At 43.0% G+C, this 16,814-nt stretch overlaps 2 protein-coding genes across 2 annotated transcripts; both read right to left on the reverse strand.

Annotated features, from left to right (window-relative positions):
- Window positions 1-1,208: 1,208 nt before the first annotated feature.
- On the reverse strand, window positions 1,209-9,865 carry LOC139442541 (mannan endo-1,4-beta-mannosidase-like). Its single transcript, XM_071223361.1, has 7 exons — window positions 9,788-9,865; window positions 6,128-6,179; window positions 4,906-5,091; window positions 4,008-4,434; window positions 3,245-3,398; window positions 2,350-2,442; window positions 1,209-1,513 (listed from the first exon to the last, which is right to left on the reverse strand). The coding sequence occupies exons 2-7, from the start codon at window positions 6,174-6,176 to the stop codon at window positions 1,256-1,258; spliced, it is 1,167 nt and encodes a 388-aa protein (XP_071079462.1). The 5' UTR covers window positions 6,177-6,179; window positions 9,788-9,865; the 3' UTR covers window positions 1,209-1,255.
- Window positions 9,866-10,350: 485 nt separating this feature from the next.
- Window positions 10,351-16,501, reverse strand: LOC139444224 (uncharacterized). Its single transcript, XM_071225146.1, has 4 exons — window positions 16,401-16,501; window positions 15,555-15,728; window positions 11,094-11,218; window positions 10,351-10,567 (listed from the first exon to the last, which is right to left on the reverse strand). Exons 1-4 carry the CDS (start codon window positions 16,499-16,501, stop codon window positions 10,497-10,499), a joined length of 471 nt encoding a protein of 156 aa, XP_071081247.1. The 3' UTR covers window positions 10,351-10,496.
- Window positions 16,502-16,814: the final 313 nt, after the last annotated feature.

The raw sequence follows: 16,814 nt of genomic DNA on the forward strand, positions 1-16,814 counted from the left end.
TGATTACTTTCTTAAGAAGGTTCTGACAATTTTCCCATATTTTCAAATTAAGCATATCAGGTTGTTGTAAAAATAATGCCCTAATCGTACCCCATCGTAAAATTCCATACGTGAACGAGATGCAATGCATTGTTCTGGTCAAATCATCTGATTTGAAGTAACATCACATGATAGGGTATTATAATAGTGTGTGTGAGTGAGTGGATGTGTGTGTGTGTGTGTGTGTGTGTGTGTGTGTGTGTGTGTGTGTGTGTGTGTGTGTGTGTGTGTGTGTGTGTGTGTGTGTGTGTGTGTGTGTGTGGTTCTCAAGTGCCTATCTGATACCAACTGTTGTACTACTAAGTCTTGCCACGACTAACTGAAACACAAGGAAACAACGAACAACGTCTGCTATAAAGGCAGCCGCTGTCGTGTGTGGCCTGCTTAGCCTACATTAAACAAGTAACACCCTTCCTTCAGTATGGGTCCTTGGTTGGGACCCCTATCTTATCCAGGACCCCCGCAGGCTAGGGAGATTACAGCGGTCAGCTGCGACGTGTATTACACGAGACCACAGAGTGTAGACAAGATAATATGTGATTTGCCACCGTCAGATGTAAGGAAGGATCCAATCTTATTAAAATCAGATAATTTACTCCGAGAATCGGACCACCATCTCTAGAGTTTGGTACCAGCAGCGTGACACGTCACTTCACCAACAACACTCCCTTACCACCGTAACAATTTCCGTTTTGCGAAGGGCACAGAGTGTGGAAACGCCTTCGTTCCGTCTCAGAGGGGGCTCTGGCCCATCATAGTTGGTGTTTTGATGCAACGACATCGTCAACGGCGACGTCAACACTTTGAACATGTGCTATACAGGCAGTGCTTGAACTTAATGGTGGACACACAATATACTGTATTCTGAGGACCTTGACCATTGTTATCTTTTTGTCCAGTGCAATATGTCATCACCCATCATGTATTCAGATGCACAGCAGGTCTGGTTATGCGTTTCTTTTTCTGAGCAGTATATACGCGATAAGGATGACAATGTTGAATACCAAACGAAAAACATGTTTGTATTTTTGCAGCTAATGTTCAAGACATCAAACTATTCTTCAACTAAATACACAAGCGTTATAATTCATTATTAGTTGGGATCTTATATTTGAGATGTCCTACAACAAAGCGAGACATTTTCAATATAAATACAAACGAAACGTCAATATCATACAATATTAATTATTTTTCTTTTCACCACAACACATATCAATCACAAATGAAAATTGACTGTTCCTCCGTTACTGGCGTCTGTCTTGCCCTTAAGGAACTGGAGCCCGGCGTTGATGACGGCCGCAGTGTCCTCGTCAGCATCAGACGACTCCTGCTTGTACTGCCACCCCCACGCCCCAGCATACCCGTAGTAGTAGGCGTGGTTAAACTGCTTGCTCGCCGTCCACCCGTCCCCCTTCTTCTGACTGAACTCGGCGATTACAAGGGGCTTATCCAGGCCATAGTCACTCTTGTGATGCTGGAAGACACGTGAATAGTTTATTAATTTGTAGTTTCACTCAGCAATATTCCAGCTGTATAGGGGCGGTCGGGTAGCCTAGTGGTTAAAGCGTTTGCTCGTCACGTCGAAGACCCGGGTTCGATTCCCGACATGGGTACAATGTGTGAAACCCATTTCTGGCCGTGATATTGCTGGAATATTGCTCAAAGCGGCGTAAAACCATACACACTCACACACTCCAGCTGTATGACGGCGGCCTGTAAACAATCCAGTGATCATGATCAACGTTCTACGCCTACAATACAAGTTACCACCCTGTCAATTACATGTAGGTCGCCTCTTACAAGCATATATGTTGCTGGGGACCAATTCTGACCCGAAATTCCCTTGAGGAATCAAGGTAAAAGTGGCTTACCTGTGACTGAAGCAGCTACCTGTATCTTAGTGCGGTTATCAAATTCCTTTGTTCGTTCATTGTTTATTATCACCTTTCTCTAATTGCCACTACTGGGATTTATAGGTGCGCTGTAGATTTACAGCAGATGGCGGGGAGCCATAAATTACAAATATTTACAGAAACTTTATACATTGCTCTTCCTTTGGTCACCAAATATACGAACATCGGCAGCTGTTTTGGAAAACAAGATGGTGGCCCAACGCTTCCGGTTGCAAGTTGATTATTGAGTCAAATTTTCGGTACTTGTACATATCCATATACTAGTAATTCCCACATATCGGGGGGAGAATAAGTGATGTTGTGTGTATACTCTATCGTCGGCATATTACTATTTTTACTATTGCAGTAGCATTGTGTAATGTTTCATAGCGTCAACAGGTGTGACGTCAATACTTACCCCAGCTCCGTGAAAGGGTGAGATGTTGTCATAGTGACACTGACACGTATCTGCCTTGGCGTAGGTGTGGGTAGAGTAGAAGGAAAGGACCCCCTGTGTCCAGCAACAGAAACACAAAAAGTGAGTGAAGATTGTTTTACGTCGCAGTCTATATCATGCTTACATACTTAAATCTGGGACAGGCAAATCAGAGGTTGGTAGTGTGAGCAACTATACATGACAAAGAGTTACTGTCACTGTTGTTCGCTCGTCACGACGCATCTTCCTAGGCAAGGGAGTTAATAACTGACTGTAAAAGTCCAGTTTCCAACCTTGTCGAACTAGGCTGAAATTAAGGAGTTATATTTTGGCAGGACTAATGAGTCTATGCAATAAAATCGCGTAACGAAATCGACATCCTGTTCGGAAACAACACGGGTTTCAACCTGCAGATTTCGCCTTTGTGCGGAAAAGTACAAGCAGCCACACACATATGCATGCTCGTCGCTCTATAATTACAATAATATTGAACGGTTTAACCTCATTCCACCTCGTGGCAATACGCCATGTCATGATAATAGTGTTAAAAGCGGCGTAAAATCATACTCACATTCACCAACCACTGTCAGTTTAAACGAAGGAACTAGGAATATATTGGGAAGATCATTGTCAATACATACGGAAATAGTAAACAGTCTACATCGTATCGTGATAGCGCGTTTGATGCAAGGTATGGGCGATCCATGGTCAAAAGCGCCGTATTTTCTTGTGCACAGTTCCGTCCCTTAACCGTGCTTTTATTCGATGGTTGAGACATGGATAGCATTACGCGTTCAGGGCTATAGAATTTAATTTCAGATTTGACCTGATGGGTGATATGTTGTATAAAGCTGTGTACAACCCAATTCAACCTAACCTGTTGTTTTCCACCTGCATTGCGGAGACAGCTATCATTGTACAGGTTTTGAGAACCAAACATGTCCGTGTTGGATATTGGGTTCCATGACCCGGATGTGATCAGCGCAGCACTGTCTGCCTGCTTGATACCATTGGCCAGGTGGTTCAGAAACCTAAAGGGGAAGACAAGACATCTCAAACGAAACACCTTCTTTCAATTACATCCTTCAGCAAGATGCTTTTAAAGAACGAATGGGCAGAGGGGTAGCCTATTTGTTAAAGCGTTGATTCCACTTCCCTCGACGATGATCGGGGTTTGGGTCCTCAAGCCCGTTATAAGTATCCCCCTCTGTGATATGGTTGGATTATTGCCAAGAACGGCGTACAATGGTACACACTCACGGTATATATGAAAGTACTCGGGTGTTAACAAAAAAGTCTATTGGTTGCAATAAACTAAGCTGTGTGTACACTTCCAAAGGATATGAAATGCCAGCCTTAACAGGGAAATCTGAAAGAACGAGTGACGCTATAAACAGGCTAACCTTTCGCCATTATCTGAAAGAGTGAGGGACGCTATAAACACAATGCTACTCCTTTGCCATAATCAGAAATAAAGATGTTGACCATGTGCCAAATTATTTGGAAGTTGAAATTGAAACATTACTCTTACCGAACCAAAAGAAAAACCAGCACATATATGACGCTTCACAGGATGGCACTACTCAAATATAAATAAATATCATGAATCAGTGGGATTTCTTGTGCTGTTTCCGGTTCACCTTTGTAGATCCTGAGCGCTGTAGGTTGCCCCAGCAAAACCCGCCCCGGAGTTGAGTAAGAAGCTGGTATCAAAGCAGCTGTCTCCTGCATGAGCCTCGACCTTAATGATACCCTCCATCTCGTTCATGATGTCCCAGCCTCCGAGGGCCTTGTGGTTACCCAGGGCCTTCACCATAGGCTGCAGGGCCTTCTCGATGTACTTCTGTCTCTTGTTGTCGTCTGTGATGATGCCCTGGAGCTTCCAGTGGTCGGTCTTCTTCTGGGCACCGTTGAAGAGAGCAAAGAAGACGAGGACATTGTTAGTTTCGGCAACGTCAAGGATCTTCTTGAGGTCACTGATGAGCGTTCCAGATTTGTCCGGGCCTTGGGTGATACCGTTGGAGTCTATGTCTGGCGTAGTCTCACAGTTGTCATGGACGAAGATACCTGGGGTAAGGGAGAGAGCTGATGTTGTTTGACGCCGAAGTCAGTAATGTTACATCTATATATCACGTGAATATGGACCAGGATATATATTTTGTAGGAAGAAACACATTGCAACAATGTATATTTTGCGCCAGACAAGTCACTCGTAATCAACAGTCTGAAGCATATTTATTGATTTCAAGAATTTTAAGGGACAATTTATCTTTTTGCATTAAATCCCAGACTTTTACACTCTCATTTTGACCATAACGAAAGTAATCAGGGGCTGACAAAAATTGAAGCCATAATTCTTTTTAATATGTCTGTTATTTTCCTATAACATTGAAATATAAATATTCTGTAGGCGAACGAAATGAATGTCATTACATGTGCTGATCTGTCTTGTAGATGTGATGTGTTTGTAATTATAAATGTTACTTCAGCCAAGGCTGTAGTGGTGATATAAGGATATAATATGAAGAAGGGACTCACGTATGGAGTTTCCTCCGTTGGAGTGAACCTGTTTGATGTAGTCGGTGTATTTGGAGAGCCTGTAGTTGTCAAGCTGGTTGTTACCGAAGTCGGTGCCGAGGTAGACCCAAGCAGCGTTGACACCGCTGAGGAAGACCCTCGTGCTGCCCTCGTAGAAGTGATCCCCGCTGATACTCAGGCGACATACTGCAGTGTAACACGAACACACATCCATTAGTAAGGTAAGGTAAGGTGAGGTGAGGTGAGGTGAGGTGAGGTGAGGTGAGGTGAGGGCAGGGCAGGGCAGGGCAGGGCAGGGCAGGGCAGGGTACAAAAAGTTAAACCAAAGCAAAAATTTCGAGTTATCGGTAGTACGAGACAAAGGGAGTGTCTGTTTACAGACAAGGTGTTATCTGAAATGATGTCTCGAGTTTTTGGGTTCGCGTTAACATGGGTACATCGTAAATATTGTTTATGAGTAAAGAATAGGGATTTAACATGAAATGTCCGATAATTTGTTGTGGTATGGGCGGCGGGTTGTTATACAACGTACCACCTATTCAATGAATGTTGAGATCATACAAGCGACGAAACCCCCTCCGCATTCATAAGAAATATCCACCCAAAGCAGAGTCGATTGTAAAGAGTTAATCACAGTGAAAAGTCAGCATAACATTTCATCGTCCCTGTCGTAATAGAAGACGTCAACATTGACTCACCGACACCTACAATTTCGATTAACCTAACATAAGCATACAAGTCTCATTCATACATAGTGTTGGTAATGTTAGCCATATCTTGTCTGTATTTGGACAAAGATGTATTGATTTTGAGCAACAAATATGGTTGGAAAATTTGAAACAGTTTTCCAAATTAGAAGTGTATAGGTCGCTGAAGTCTGATGTCCTATTTGAAATGTAGGCGTCAACTATTTCAGTAAACAATTATCGTATTGCAGTGTTCATCCACTGTAATAGTGAGTGAGTGAGTTGGGTTTAACGCCGATTTTAACAGTATTCCAGTCATATCACGGCGTGTCAGCTTAATGTGGGAGGAAAGCCCGAAGTGATGCAGGTCTCAGACGTTTACCACTTCGGTGAAACCCACGAGCAGGGGTATGGTGCTGACACACCTAGAAACATAATCGGGGCGAACCGGGACTCGGATATGTGGCCTAATCATTTAATAAACCTTGATGTGTCTGAATGTCGCACGCGTATCAATGTGATAAAACCATACGTACCAACAGTGTGTGCTGAGAGACACAAGACCGCCAGCAAGAATACCTTCATTTCCTGGAAGACCAACATAAACATGCGTTTTACATGTTATAAAGTATGTTCGATAATTAGACGTTTCTGTAATATTTGAAACACGACTCAAAAGTTTTGGTTGAAAATGTAAAATCTCGAGCGAGGGAAAAACCCGAGGTATCGAGCTCGAGGTTTTGCACTTTCAAGCAAAACCGAGGAGTGTTTAACCAATTTATGAACCTTCTAAATTAAGAAATACCAGAAACCAGAAATACCAGAAACAAGACGAAGACTACCTTATAGTGGAACCATATAGTAGTCGCGGTATAAAACGAATTCGATGGTAGTTGGCAAGGACCACTTGTAGCATGCAGACAACTGAAGTCATGCCATGTAAGATTGAAACCCTTTCATCACCTGCCCCGGTGGTTCAGTGGGAAAACAGTAGTTTACTATACTAAACATGACTTGTGAGGTTGCAGGTCCGAATGACCCAAATAATTTATTCTGGTCATATTAGTATGTAAAAGAATGCCGCTTCCGTGATGTATTGGACAGGGCGGGTGACAGGTCTGTGTTTTAATCCCCTCGTTATGCCAAAATATTAATATTACTGACGATGATTTAGACATCTTGTTCAGCACAGAATTCAAGTAAATTACAATATGTGATGAATCTAAAAACCATGTAGGTTCCAAATAGAATATGCAACATTCTCCTCATTCCAAGGATAAAGTAGGGATATTTTTCGTTAAAACCTTTGTGTAGATTTCTCTTCACCATCAGTGGTACTGGCCCCATTTGAAACTACTGAGGTAGTCATTACACCAGTGTTGCGAGGACTATTCTGTTCTACCTGAAACTTTCAACGCAGTTAAAGGTAAAATCATGATTCTGGGTGACTTTAATATTCACGATGGCGATTTACAGAGGACGAATGTTAAGAAATGTATTGAGCGTTTTTTTGTCCAGCATGTTACAAGTGAAAACACATTGGAGGCCACACCATCGACTGGATAGTATCTGGAGAATTAGACCATCGTATTGGATCGCTGGATGGCACGAATGAATTATTTTTATTTACAGATTAAAATTAAAAAAGCGTCAAGGGTTTGGGTGATCCTGGCACAGTCAGGCTGGTAAGGCTCATCATCAGCTCAGGGCCCTTGCCCCCTCTATACGCAGCCCAGACAGCGAATGGGACTTCCCCCAGGAAGCGATGCCTAGTCAAACCTACCCAGATTGTCAGAAGGGCTGTATTCCTGGTAGCAAACCCGGATACTCTCCCAATTTCAGTCAACAGATTGGGAGGTACCAAACCTAAGGCACTGAGAACTATGGGTAGTCGGACAACTTGGCACAAGGGAGGTCTGCATATTTGCCACGTTTTTTCCTGAATCTTGTCAATCAAATTAGTGTCAAATGTCCAATTAGTGGGAAGTGACTGGTCTTGGGCAGCAAACAGAAAGCCTCTGGTTTCACTTTTCAGGCCAGTCAGCCAAGCGAAGAACTCTGCCGCAGGTATCTTCTCAACACACTGCACATAAACGCGATGCAGTGGTCGTTCAGATAGCCTCTCCCTAAAAACTGAGTCTGGGCCGATTTGATATGGCACTTCGCGTGGTTCACACTCATTTGTTTAAGTCCAGCAGCACAGAACCACCCACAACATCAACACCGACATTGAGATTATCTCCCACATCCTTGGCTCCTTTAAGAAACTGTGAAATGCCTTTTTTATCATGAGTCTTGACATGTTCATCAGACAAATACATGTGTGCAAAAGTGCACAAAACAATTCTATCATGAGGAGCCTCCACGTTAATCAAACCATGCCCTCCAATTTATAATTGGTAAATATAAACGATTGTGGAAAGAGCGAGGGTGGTGGGATCTATTGTCTGACATAATTCTTCGTGTGAGGGTGGTAATATTTCTTGTTTCGTCTATTATTTATTGCGAGCGTTCAATTCTGAACAGATTTTCTTAAGTCTACATTTGTACTCTGCCAGACGTTTTTCCTTGATATGGGCATTCTAGAGTTTGTCCCTAACCTGCATCCCTAAGTACGTACGACATGGTCAGTAACTCCCCCACCAAGTAAATAGAGGTTATCACGCGAGTGTGTTTGGGGATGGTAAATATCCTGCAGTAGGAATAAACATTGTATTTAGCGAGCCTTGGCGAGCTAAATACATAGTGTTTATTCCTACTGCAGGATATTTACCATCCCCAAACACACAAGCGTGATAACCTCTTTATCATATAATGTCATTCTTTAATTCTGTGTTTCAAAATCGCTTTCCCTCTCTCACAAACATTACTGAAACATTGCGAGTTTTCCTGGAATGCGCGCATTAATATTTATTACGTCACAGGGTAAGTGATGTGTCAGTCGGACAGTGACAGTAGCCAGTATAGTTCCAACTAAAATCTGTTTCTTATACAGTGGCGAAGCAACATATACGCAAAACAACAGTTGTTTTAAATTGCCTTTCGCGGCAATCCATCGGTCTATTCGCTAGAGTAACTGCCCTTTGTCAATGGGAAACTACTCTAAACCTAGTCTATGAGACGTCACGGCCACAGTCAGATGTTGTTGACAGTCGGTCTGTTCTGTCATAACGTTAAGAAGTGTAGTCAGATGTACACACGGCGACAAAACGAAACAAGGTAACAATTCAAACATATTTCGGCCAAATACAACTATTTTAATTTGGGGAGAAGGTTTCAAGCCGCAGAGGTCTACAAGCACAGATATGGCTACTGATGCCCTCGCAAAATTGTTTCGAAATTTATATCTCCAAAGTTGCCAAAACTTATAAAATGCCTTAGCTACGTCACAGTTAGACACTGATTTTCAGTATGTTAGACTGTTTTTTTTATAATGATAGCAATTATCCCTGTAGTTTATCCAGATTCCCGATGGTTAATTCTGACTCGATCGCCGAATGACGAGGGCGACCCCATGTCTGTTTATAAACAGTGAAAGTAGTCCTACTTGACCTTTGATATTTGCATCTCTATCCGCATATGACCCCAACGGATATCGTTTTTATCCGTTTGCCTTATCCTGTCGAGAAACCTACCCATTATATGATAAACTGAATTATCCTTCCTCTTCTGCATTGTAACGTTTCAGATGAAGAATGTTGCATTTGTCGATATGACCCTGTCTGGCGCTCGGCATCAACGTGACAAAAGAGGGACTGGTCAGCTCGGGAGTTGGTACACTCTGATGGGAGAGTCTATGTTAAATTGCAGCATGGTACCTAGTGGGCTAGCACTATAAAACCGGCATACGTCAGGACTAGTAAAGACAACCAAACACACATGTGCAGGCACGTCACTATATAAGTTACGTAGATCCGTAGACCTTAATGCAGAGAGGTGTCGTATCGGAGTAACATATCTGATTTGAATGAGAATGTACTTTAACACAGAAGACGCACAACACTCGTAGCGCTAAGATCGCTTCATGGAACTGGGACACGAACCGTGTTTACAGCATTACAGTGAAAATATATCTAAAATACTTTTCGAAGTGGCGCTAAATCCAACTCGCACAAATCAGATATGACCTTCCTACGAAAATATTATTGTATGTCGCAAGTACGCATTTGTTCCCCCGAAAAAACCGCTTACATTACCTTAAAATATTCCTTGATATCTGGTGCAAGATTTTCAGTGTCTGTTATATGTACGCTCTATAATTAGTACAAGATAACCATTGGTGTCAAAATTAAACATAGTCTTATCTGGTTGCGGGCACCTCGTTCTTCAAAGAGATAATTCGTGCCATGCGTCTAAAGTCTACCTCAAGACAATATGGCATCATTTCTTAGCCGTTGCACCTAACGAAATGAAATTAAACATAAAGCGGTCATTGTTTGTGCTGTCACTTCCAATTTCAAAATAAATAAGATCAAGTCAACATATTTGAAGATATAAGGTTTATTCACTATAACATTGATTCAGCAATGATTATCGATGTAAACTTAACTGGTATGATTCAACAGGACTTATTTGAATAGGTTACTATCATACATCAGATTTATTGTCATTGTAGCAGCAATACAATTACCAAGTCCCGTGATGGTACTCGAACCGGTGACCTTCTGATCCAAGGTCGCGCTTGTCCTCATGGCCAAAAGCTTTAACCCCGTCGGCAAGCTGACTCGGTAAGGGAGACATCCTTTAGATGAGTCCAAGCCCTGCTTCATTATGTTAACATTGAATAGTTTCTCTACGTTTATTAAGATTAAGGACATTTGCCGTCGGTTGAAACGTTAATACATCGCTTCTGACTTTACATCCGTTTCCATCACACGTGGGACGTTCTGGCGTGAAGACGGGTGACTAGTGCGGGCCTCCCCGCACGTACTCATAGGTGATGGTCTGGCCGTTCTTTGGGACGTAGGAACTCGAACCTGGAAAATAAACACCCACTTCGTATATTCTTTTTACCTCTATATCTATAATGTAATATAAAACCTCAACGCTAGAGAATAACCAGTCTCCATTAACTACCGAAACAGATTCCATGGGGCGTAAAGGTGTTGAAAATTATATGAATGGATCACTTACAATAATTGATGACACCAGGTGTCCGCGAAAAGGGTATGCATGTGAACAAATTCGAAAGATAGTGAAATCGTGCACTACTACAAGGTGGAAATCAGAACCTGTTCTGGGGACGACCATTATGCATATGAATCAGATTTGGATACACTTAAACTTTGATTGTAAATAGCGACAAATTGAATAGGGTGTGGTCAGGTTCAGTGACTTGGTTGATTGCCTGTCATCGCACCCGACGTAGTGTTATGTTTCTGATAATATCAAGCACTGGTTCGTCTGGAACATTCCATTAATTAGTCTGGTAAGTCCATTTACCACCATCGATCAAACTGGAATCTTGCAACCCGTTCTGCTACTTTATAATCCTCTACTCACCTAGGGGTAGAGACTCATTATTCTGATCTATAATGTGCCACCAAGTCTCATCCACAAAGTAGTTGCTGTCCAGTCCATTGATGGTGTCGATGAAGTAGCCCCACTGTCCGTACGTTGCGGTGAACCTGAACAGGAAGTTTGTTTTTAGGGCCCTGTGAACTTTATTTCAGTCATGTCACGAGGTTTCAGCTTGATGCCTGTGCGTGCGTGCGTGCGTGCGTGTGTGAGTGCGTGCGTGTCTGTTTTAAGAGATGTCATTCCACCTGTCGTTACTGATTTAAATACTACGATGACACGTCCCGTGAAGATCCGGGATAGAGTAGGTCTTCAGCAACGAGATCGGGTGGTCAGGCTCGCTGACTTGGTTGATGCATGTCATCGTATCCCAATCGCGTAGATCGATGCGCATGATTTCAATCACTGGATTGTCTGTTCCAGACTAGATTATTTACGGACCGCTGTGACATAGCAGGAATATTGCTGAACAAACCAACTACGATGACACAGACATTAAACAAGGATTTTCCGTCGACTGTGCATCTGATGTTCTACTCGGAAGGTGTTTCCATCCATTCTAATGTAATATTAAGTTTTCATGTATTTAGGTAGTTTAAATCATGTTTCAACTCATTTTAATTTATTTATACGATTTCACTCATCATAGATGAGACTAGGTATTGAGGTGAAGTTTGGTCATGCATGCTGCAAGCATGTTTGACACACATTATGTAATGGTTAAATCGTCAAAGCGTCTGTTCTTTCCCTCCGTTACAAGGCCGTGTCAACGGTCACAAAATTACATGATAACAATGAAGGAAATATTTTTCTTCCGACAAAACTGGAATGTTTTAGTTAGGTCAATGATTATTATTAGATAATAACCAACTTTCTTCGTATGAATGTGTGTTTAATGGTAAATAATTGTGAAAATCCGAGTGCCTAAATGATGATTGACAGTCTATAGTGTAATTGACAACGTCTTTAATGACAGACTGAGAAACGCGCGGCGGTAGTGCAACACTGTTCAGACGTGTGCCCACCTGCAACATGTCTCTGGCAACTAAACGTTTAGCACGCTGCAAACGTCGCATGATCAATGCTGTTGCTTCCTTAATGATTAAATGTACTTTAATAAAGTGTCTTTGAGCGTTTGGTCCATTTACAATGGTAAATCTGGCATTCCGCCTCTTGCACGTACCGCCCTAGGTCACGAGTTTCATGACTTTCATAATGTTGTTTGGAGTTTGACGTCTTCGGAAATGTTCTTGCGAAATTAATCACTTACTTTTATTGCCAGGCATTGGTGCATTGTCCTATAGTTACACCTCAAACAAAATATTGCATACATTTTCTGCATTGTATATTATAACACCAAGAGAAGCATCATATTAAAACATCTACTAGAGCATCGTATTGAGTAACCTGACCCAGATTTTCATAACCTTTAAATAACTAGGCACATGGGAACCTTTCCACAATTATCATGTACCCTTGTGTGCTAGAAAGGATAACATTTTATCCACATTTAGAGAATTAGTACAGTGCTGAGTACAGCAATGTTTGCTGTACTGTTCTAATGGAAGAGCCAACAGAGATGACGATGGCAGCGTAATGATGTGGGAGGTTTTCTCCCAAACCTGTAGAACAAACCTTGTGCCAGGTGCCCAAACTCATTAAAATCAGATCTAAGTTCTCGCTGCCGCTAAACAAAGAACGACCTTTCGCGAACTTTGACCGACCACTGAAATGACTAACAAGAAGTCGACATCAGCCCAAAAGGAAGCAGCTTTCTCGAGCTTTTCGGCACTTGTTTCAACCTGGCGACTTCCATTTCAGACTACGCTTGAAAATTATTTTGACACAGTTCTCGATTAATTTTTTTGAAAACTGAATAAACCAACATTCCGGAATATCTATTATATGGTTGAGATTGTATGGCAGTGCTTCCCATGTGCCGTGCAACGCCTACTTCCTTCAAATGTTTATCCAACGGATGCGAGAGATAGACGATAATTTTGACGGAATCAGTTGCACGGGCTGTAACTGCCATTCGAAATACCCCGGTCATTCTGAATGTCCCAAGTTAACATTTTCGAGGTTGCACGATAAGAAAACACACTCCGACTGTCACTTTCATGCTTTGATTGGTCGGATGAAAGGTCGTTCTGACGTGACCCTTATAATTGGATCTAAGATCTGATTTTAATGAGATTGGCCAGTTGCCTTGACAACCAAAAGTCATTCTGGTGAAATCCGAAGGCCTACATGTTCTCATGACCTTGACATTGATACATTCCGCGTAATGTCTTCCTATTGGACATGTGCCCACTGTTGTCCATCTTCCCGAGGCCAGTGAGTTAACTGACTATAAAAGTTCAGTTTCCACCCTTGCCGAACTAGGCTGGTATTATGGAGTTACATTTTGGCGGGACTAACGGGTCTATGCATAGTCCAATCAAAATCGCGCACCGAAATAGAAATCCGGTTCGTAAAGTGTCATGCAGATTTCGGTCGACTGCAGGATTTGCAAAGCATGTGCACCGCTAACTCGTTGTCAACAGATATTTTCTAAATCTTTTCATGTTTTTTAATCAAGGTGCTCACGTGATTTGATGAACTTCGCGATGTAAGACAATACAGATCTTGATTATCGATCAGATCGTCTTGACTGGGCGCCACCGTTTTGTTTGAAGCAAATGCAAGTGATACGAGAGGTTGAATCTGATTGGTCAATAGGAGAGGCATAGAAAGGACATAACTCCTAGTAGGCATTGGTGGTGCTCCAATCGAGCCCAGGAATTCCAGCCTAGTTTAGCGAGGGTCGAAACTGGACTTTTAAAGTCAGTTAACTCTCTTGCCTCGGGAAGATGACTGTTGTCCTGTTTCACCGTTGCACTATGTCATCTCTCATCAAACGTTTGGGTGTGCAAGGAATGCGTTACTCAACACACGCCCATACCTCTTTCTAAGAGTTTATATTGATTTGACATTTGACAATAAACTGAACTGTTGTTAACTGATGTATGATTTTACATCACGAATATAAATAGCTTCTCGAACACAACAGCGCATTCTGTAAGCCTAATATGTAGGATTCGGCGATAATTACACGTTTCTAATTACTCCAGTTGGTCAGATGCGGTCGGGTAGCCTAGTGGTTAAAGCGTTCGCTCTTCACGCCGAGGACCCGGGTTCGATTCCCGAAATGGGTACAATGTGTGAAGCCCATTTCTCTTGTCCCCCGCCGTGATATTGCTAAAAGCGGCGTAAAACCAAACTCACTCCTTCAGTTGCTCAGTCGTCTCGCAAGTGAATAACAAAAAACACATTTTGCGACAACAATTGAGCTACGGTTAGATAAAGGGTGCCTTCGTGCTTGCTTGTTCAGTATATGGACTTATGAGTGCGTGTATCTAACTTACTTCCCGCTCTCTTATTATGAGAGATGATCAGTATGAACCTACCTATCCGCTTTCCTCAATTTCTCAAATTGGGACTGAGCAATCTAGCCATATTTCTACGTCGCTGTATCGCCATTTTGCCGTATTGCGTTACCATATCGCCATGTCATGTCGTGCTATCGCCATGTCGTGTCGTGCTATCGCCATGTCATGTCCTGCTATTGCCATGTCGTGTCGTGCTATCGCCATGTCATGTCCTGCTATCGCCATGTCGTGTCGTCCTATCGCCATGTCATGTCCTGCTATTGCCATGTCATGTCCTGCTATTGCCATGTCGTGTCGAGCTATTGCCATGTCGTGTCGTGCTATCGCCATGTCGTGTCGTGCTATCGCCATGTCGTGTCGTCCTATCGCCATGTCGTGTCGTGCTATCGCCATGTCGTGTCGTACTATCGCCATGTCGTGTCGTGCTATCGCCATGTCATGTCCTGCTATCGCCATGTCATGTCCTGCTATCGCCATGTCGTGTCGTGCTATCGCCATGTCGTGTCGTCCTATCGCCATGTCGTGTCGTCCTATCGCCATGTCATGTCCTGCTATCGCCATGTCATGTCCTGCTATCGCCATGTCGTGTCGTGCTATCGCCATGTCATGTCCTGCTATCGCCATGTCATGTCCTGCTATTGCCATGTCATGTCCTGCTATTGCCATGTCGTGTCGTGCTATCGCCATGTCGTGTCGTGCTATCGCCATGTCGTGTCGTGCTATCGCCATATCATGTCGTGCTATCGCCATGTCATGTCCTGCTATTGCCATTTCGTTGCGTGTTATCGCATCTTCATATTTGGCTGTTTCGCAATATCGTTATATCGTGTTGTACTATCGCATTGTCGTGATATCACGTGGATTTCTAAGGGCGATATGGCGATGGCCCTAATCAGCCACCATAACAGTCATATACGTTGCTTTCACTATCTTGTAAATAGTATCGAGGCACTTTGAGCAAAGTTGGGACTGAGTTGAATTCACCTTTCGAAAACTCACTGCATTCAACAATTACCTGAACTCCTCCCGTATATCTGCCGCCTTCTCCAGGAAGAAGATGAGCTGTCGTTGTCTCATGCCTTTGATCTCGACAGTGTGTCTGAAGTACGGCTTGACGAGGGAGTTCCGTACACACAGCGTCACGTCAATCTTACGACCACACAGCCCACATGGTGTGAGTTTATTGCCACTGAAAAACGTTTATACAATGCAACCACTTTAACTCGACACGCACGGGATGGGTCGTCAGGGCATGATGTTAACGCTATTCTTAGCAACATCCCGGGCATATCAAGGCGGGGTAGAAAGGCTTCGATCATTGCAACCACGTGGAAAATCCATCCCAGGATGATGGGCAAATGGTTTTACCACTGGGCTATCCAACCGTCCCTGTCGGACTTTAAGGGGGCGCGGGTGGCCCAGTCGTCTAAATTTCATGTGCAGAGCTGCGTCCTTTGGGGTCGAATGCAGGTTCGCTCCGATTATGTTTCTAGGTTTCAGCACCATACCCGTCCTCCTGGGTTTCATCGAAGTGGTAAACGTCTGGGACCTGCCTCACTTCGGGCTTTCCTCCCACATTAATCTGACAAGCCATGATTTAACTGGAATACTGTTAAGAGGCGTTAAACCCAACTATTCATTCTGGGAATTAAACATAGGTCATCAGCGTGACGAGAGAAACTTTAACAACTTGGGCGAAGATAATATACCGGACATACATTTTACAAGTAGTTAGTTTTAAACGCCATTTCTTTACTGTCCAGATTTACAGGATGTAACTGTATTGTAATTCTGCCACAATATGTCACAGTAGCACCTATAATGCTGCATGTGTCTGAGTGGGTTTGAAGATGATTCTTACCCTGGTGCCGTTGCCGGAGTTCTTACCGCAGTCGATGTGGTGACTTGCAAAGTTGCACACATGCCTATTGCCACAAGGATAACATACCGAGTAGCAGCCATTTTACACTGACAAGTGTCTAGTTACAATGTCTTCTGTGGTTGTTTATGGCATTTATATAGGTGTATCTTCCTGCTATGACATCATCGCATGGCTTATTCAACGTGCATTGTAATAAATAGGGAATGGGTGGGTCTTCGAGCTGTTCAGCACATCATACCGCAGACTAAAATCTTTTCTCCGTGCAATTAATCGTCATGCGCGTGCAGCAATTCTGATTGGTGGCCTAAACTGGATGAGACCGCTTTGGACTGGCGTTGCCAGCAGACGTGTATGTCATATGTTTTAGAAGTCGAATGTGTGTCCACCCTGTGC

Source organism: Haliotis cracherodii, unplaced genomic scaffold (genome assembly GCF_022045235.1).
Source record: "Haliotis cracherodii isolate W230 unplaced genomic scaffold, xgHalCrac1.p SCAF_5, whole genome shotgun sequence".
Lineage (NCBI taxonomy): Eukaryota > Metazoa > Mollusca > Gastropoda > Lepetellida > Haliotidae > Haliotis > Haliotis cracherodii.

Coding starts and splice junctions, on each gene's coding strand:
- LOC139442541 (XM_071223361.1), bottom strand. CDS start 6,176: ATGAAGGTATTCTTGCTGGCGGTCTTGTGTCTCTCAGCACACACTGTT. Junction 3,399..4,007: donor AGCGCTCAGGATCTACAAAG/GTGAACCGGAAA, acceptor CTTCCCCTTTAG/GTTTCTGAACCACCTGGCCA. Junction 2,443..3,244: donor ATGCAGGTGGAAAACAACAG/GTTAGGTTGAAT, acceptor TGCTGGACACAG/GGGGTCCTTTCCTTCTACTC.
- LOC139444224 (XM_071225146.1), bottom strand. CDS start 16,501: ATGGCTGCTACTCGGTATGTTATCCTTGTGGCAATAGGCATGTGTGCA. Junction 11,219..15,554: donor GATATACGGGAGGAGTTCAG/GTAATTGTTGAA, acceptor CTTCCTGTTCAG/GTTCACCGCAACGTACGGAC. Junction 10,568..11,093: donor TAATGAGTCTCTACCCCTAG/GTGAGTAGAGGA, acceptor TTTATTTTCCAG/GTTCGAGTTCCTACGTCCCA.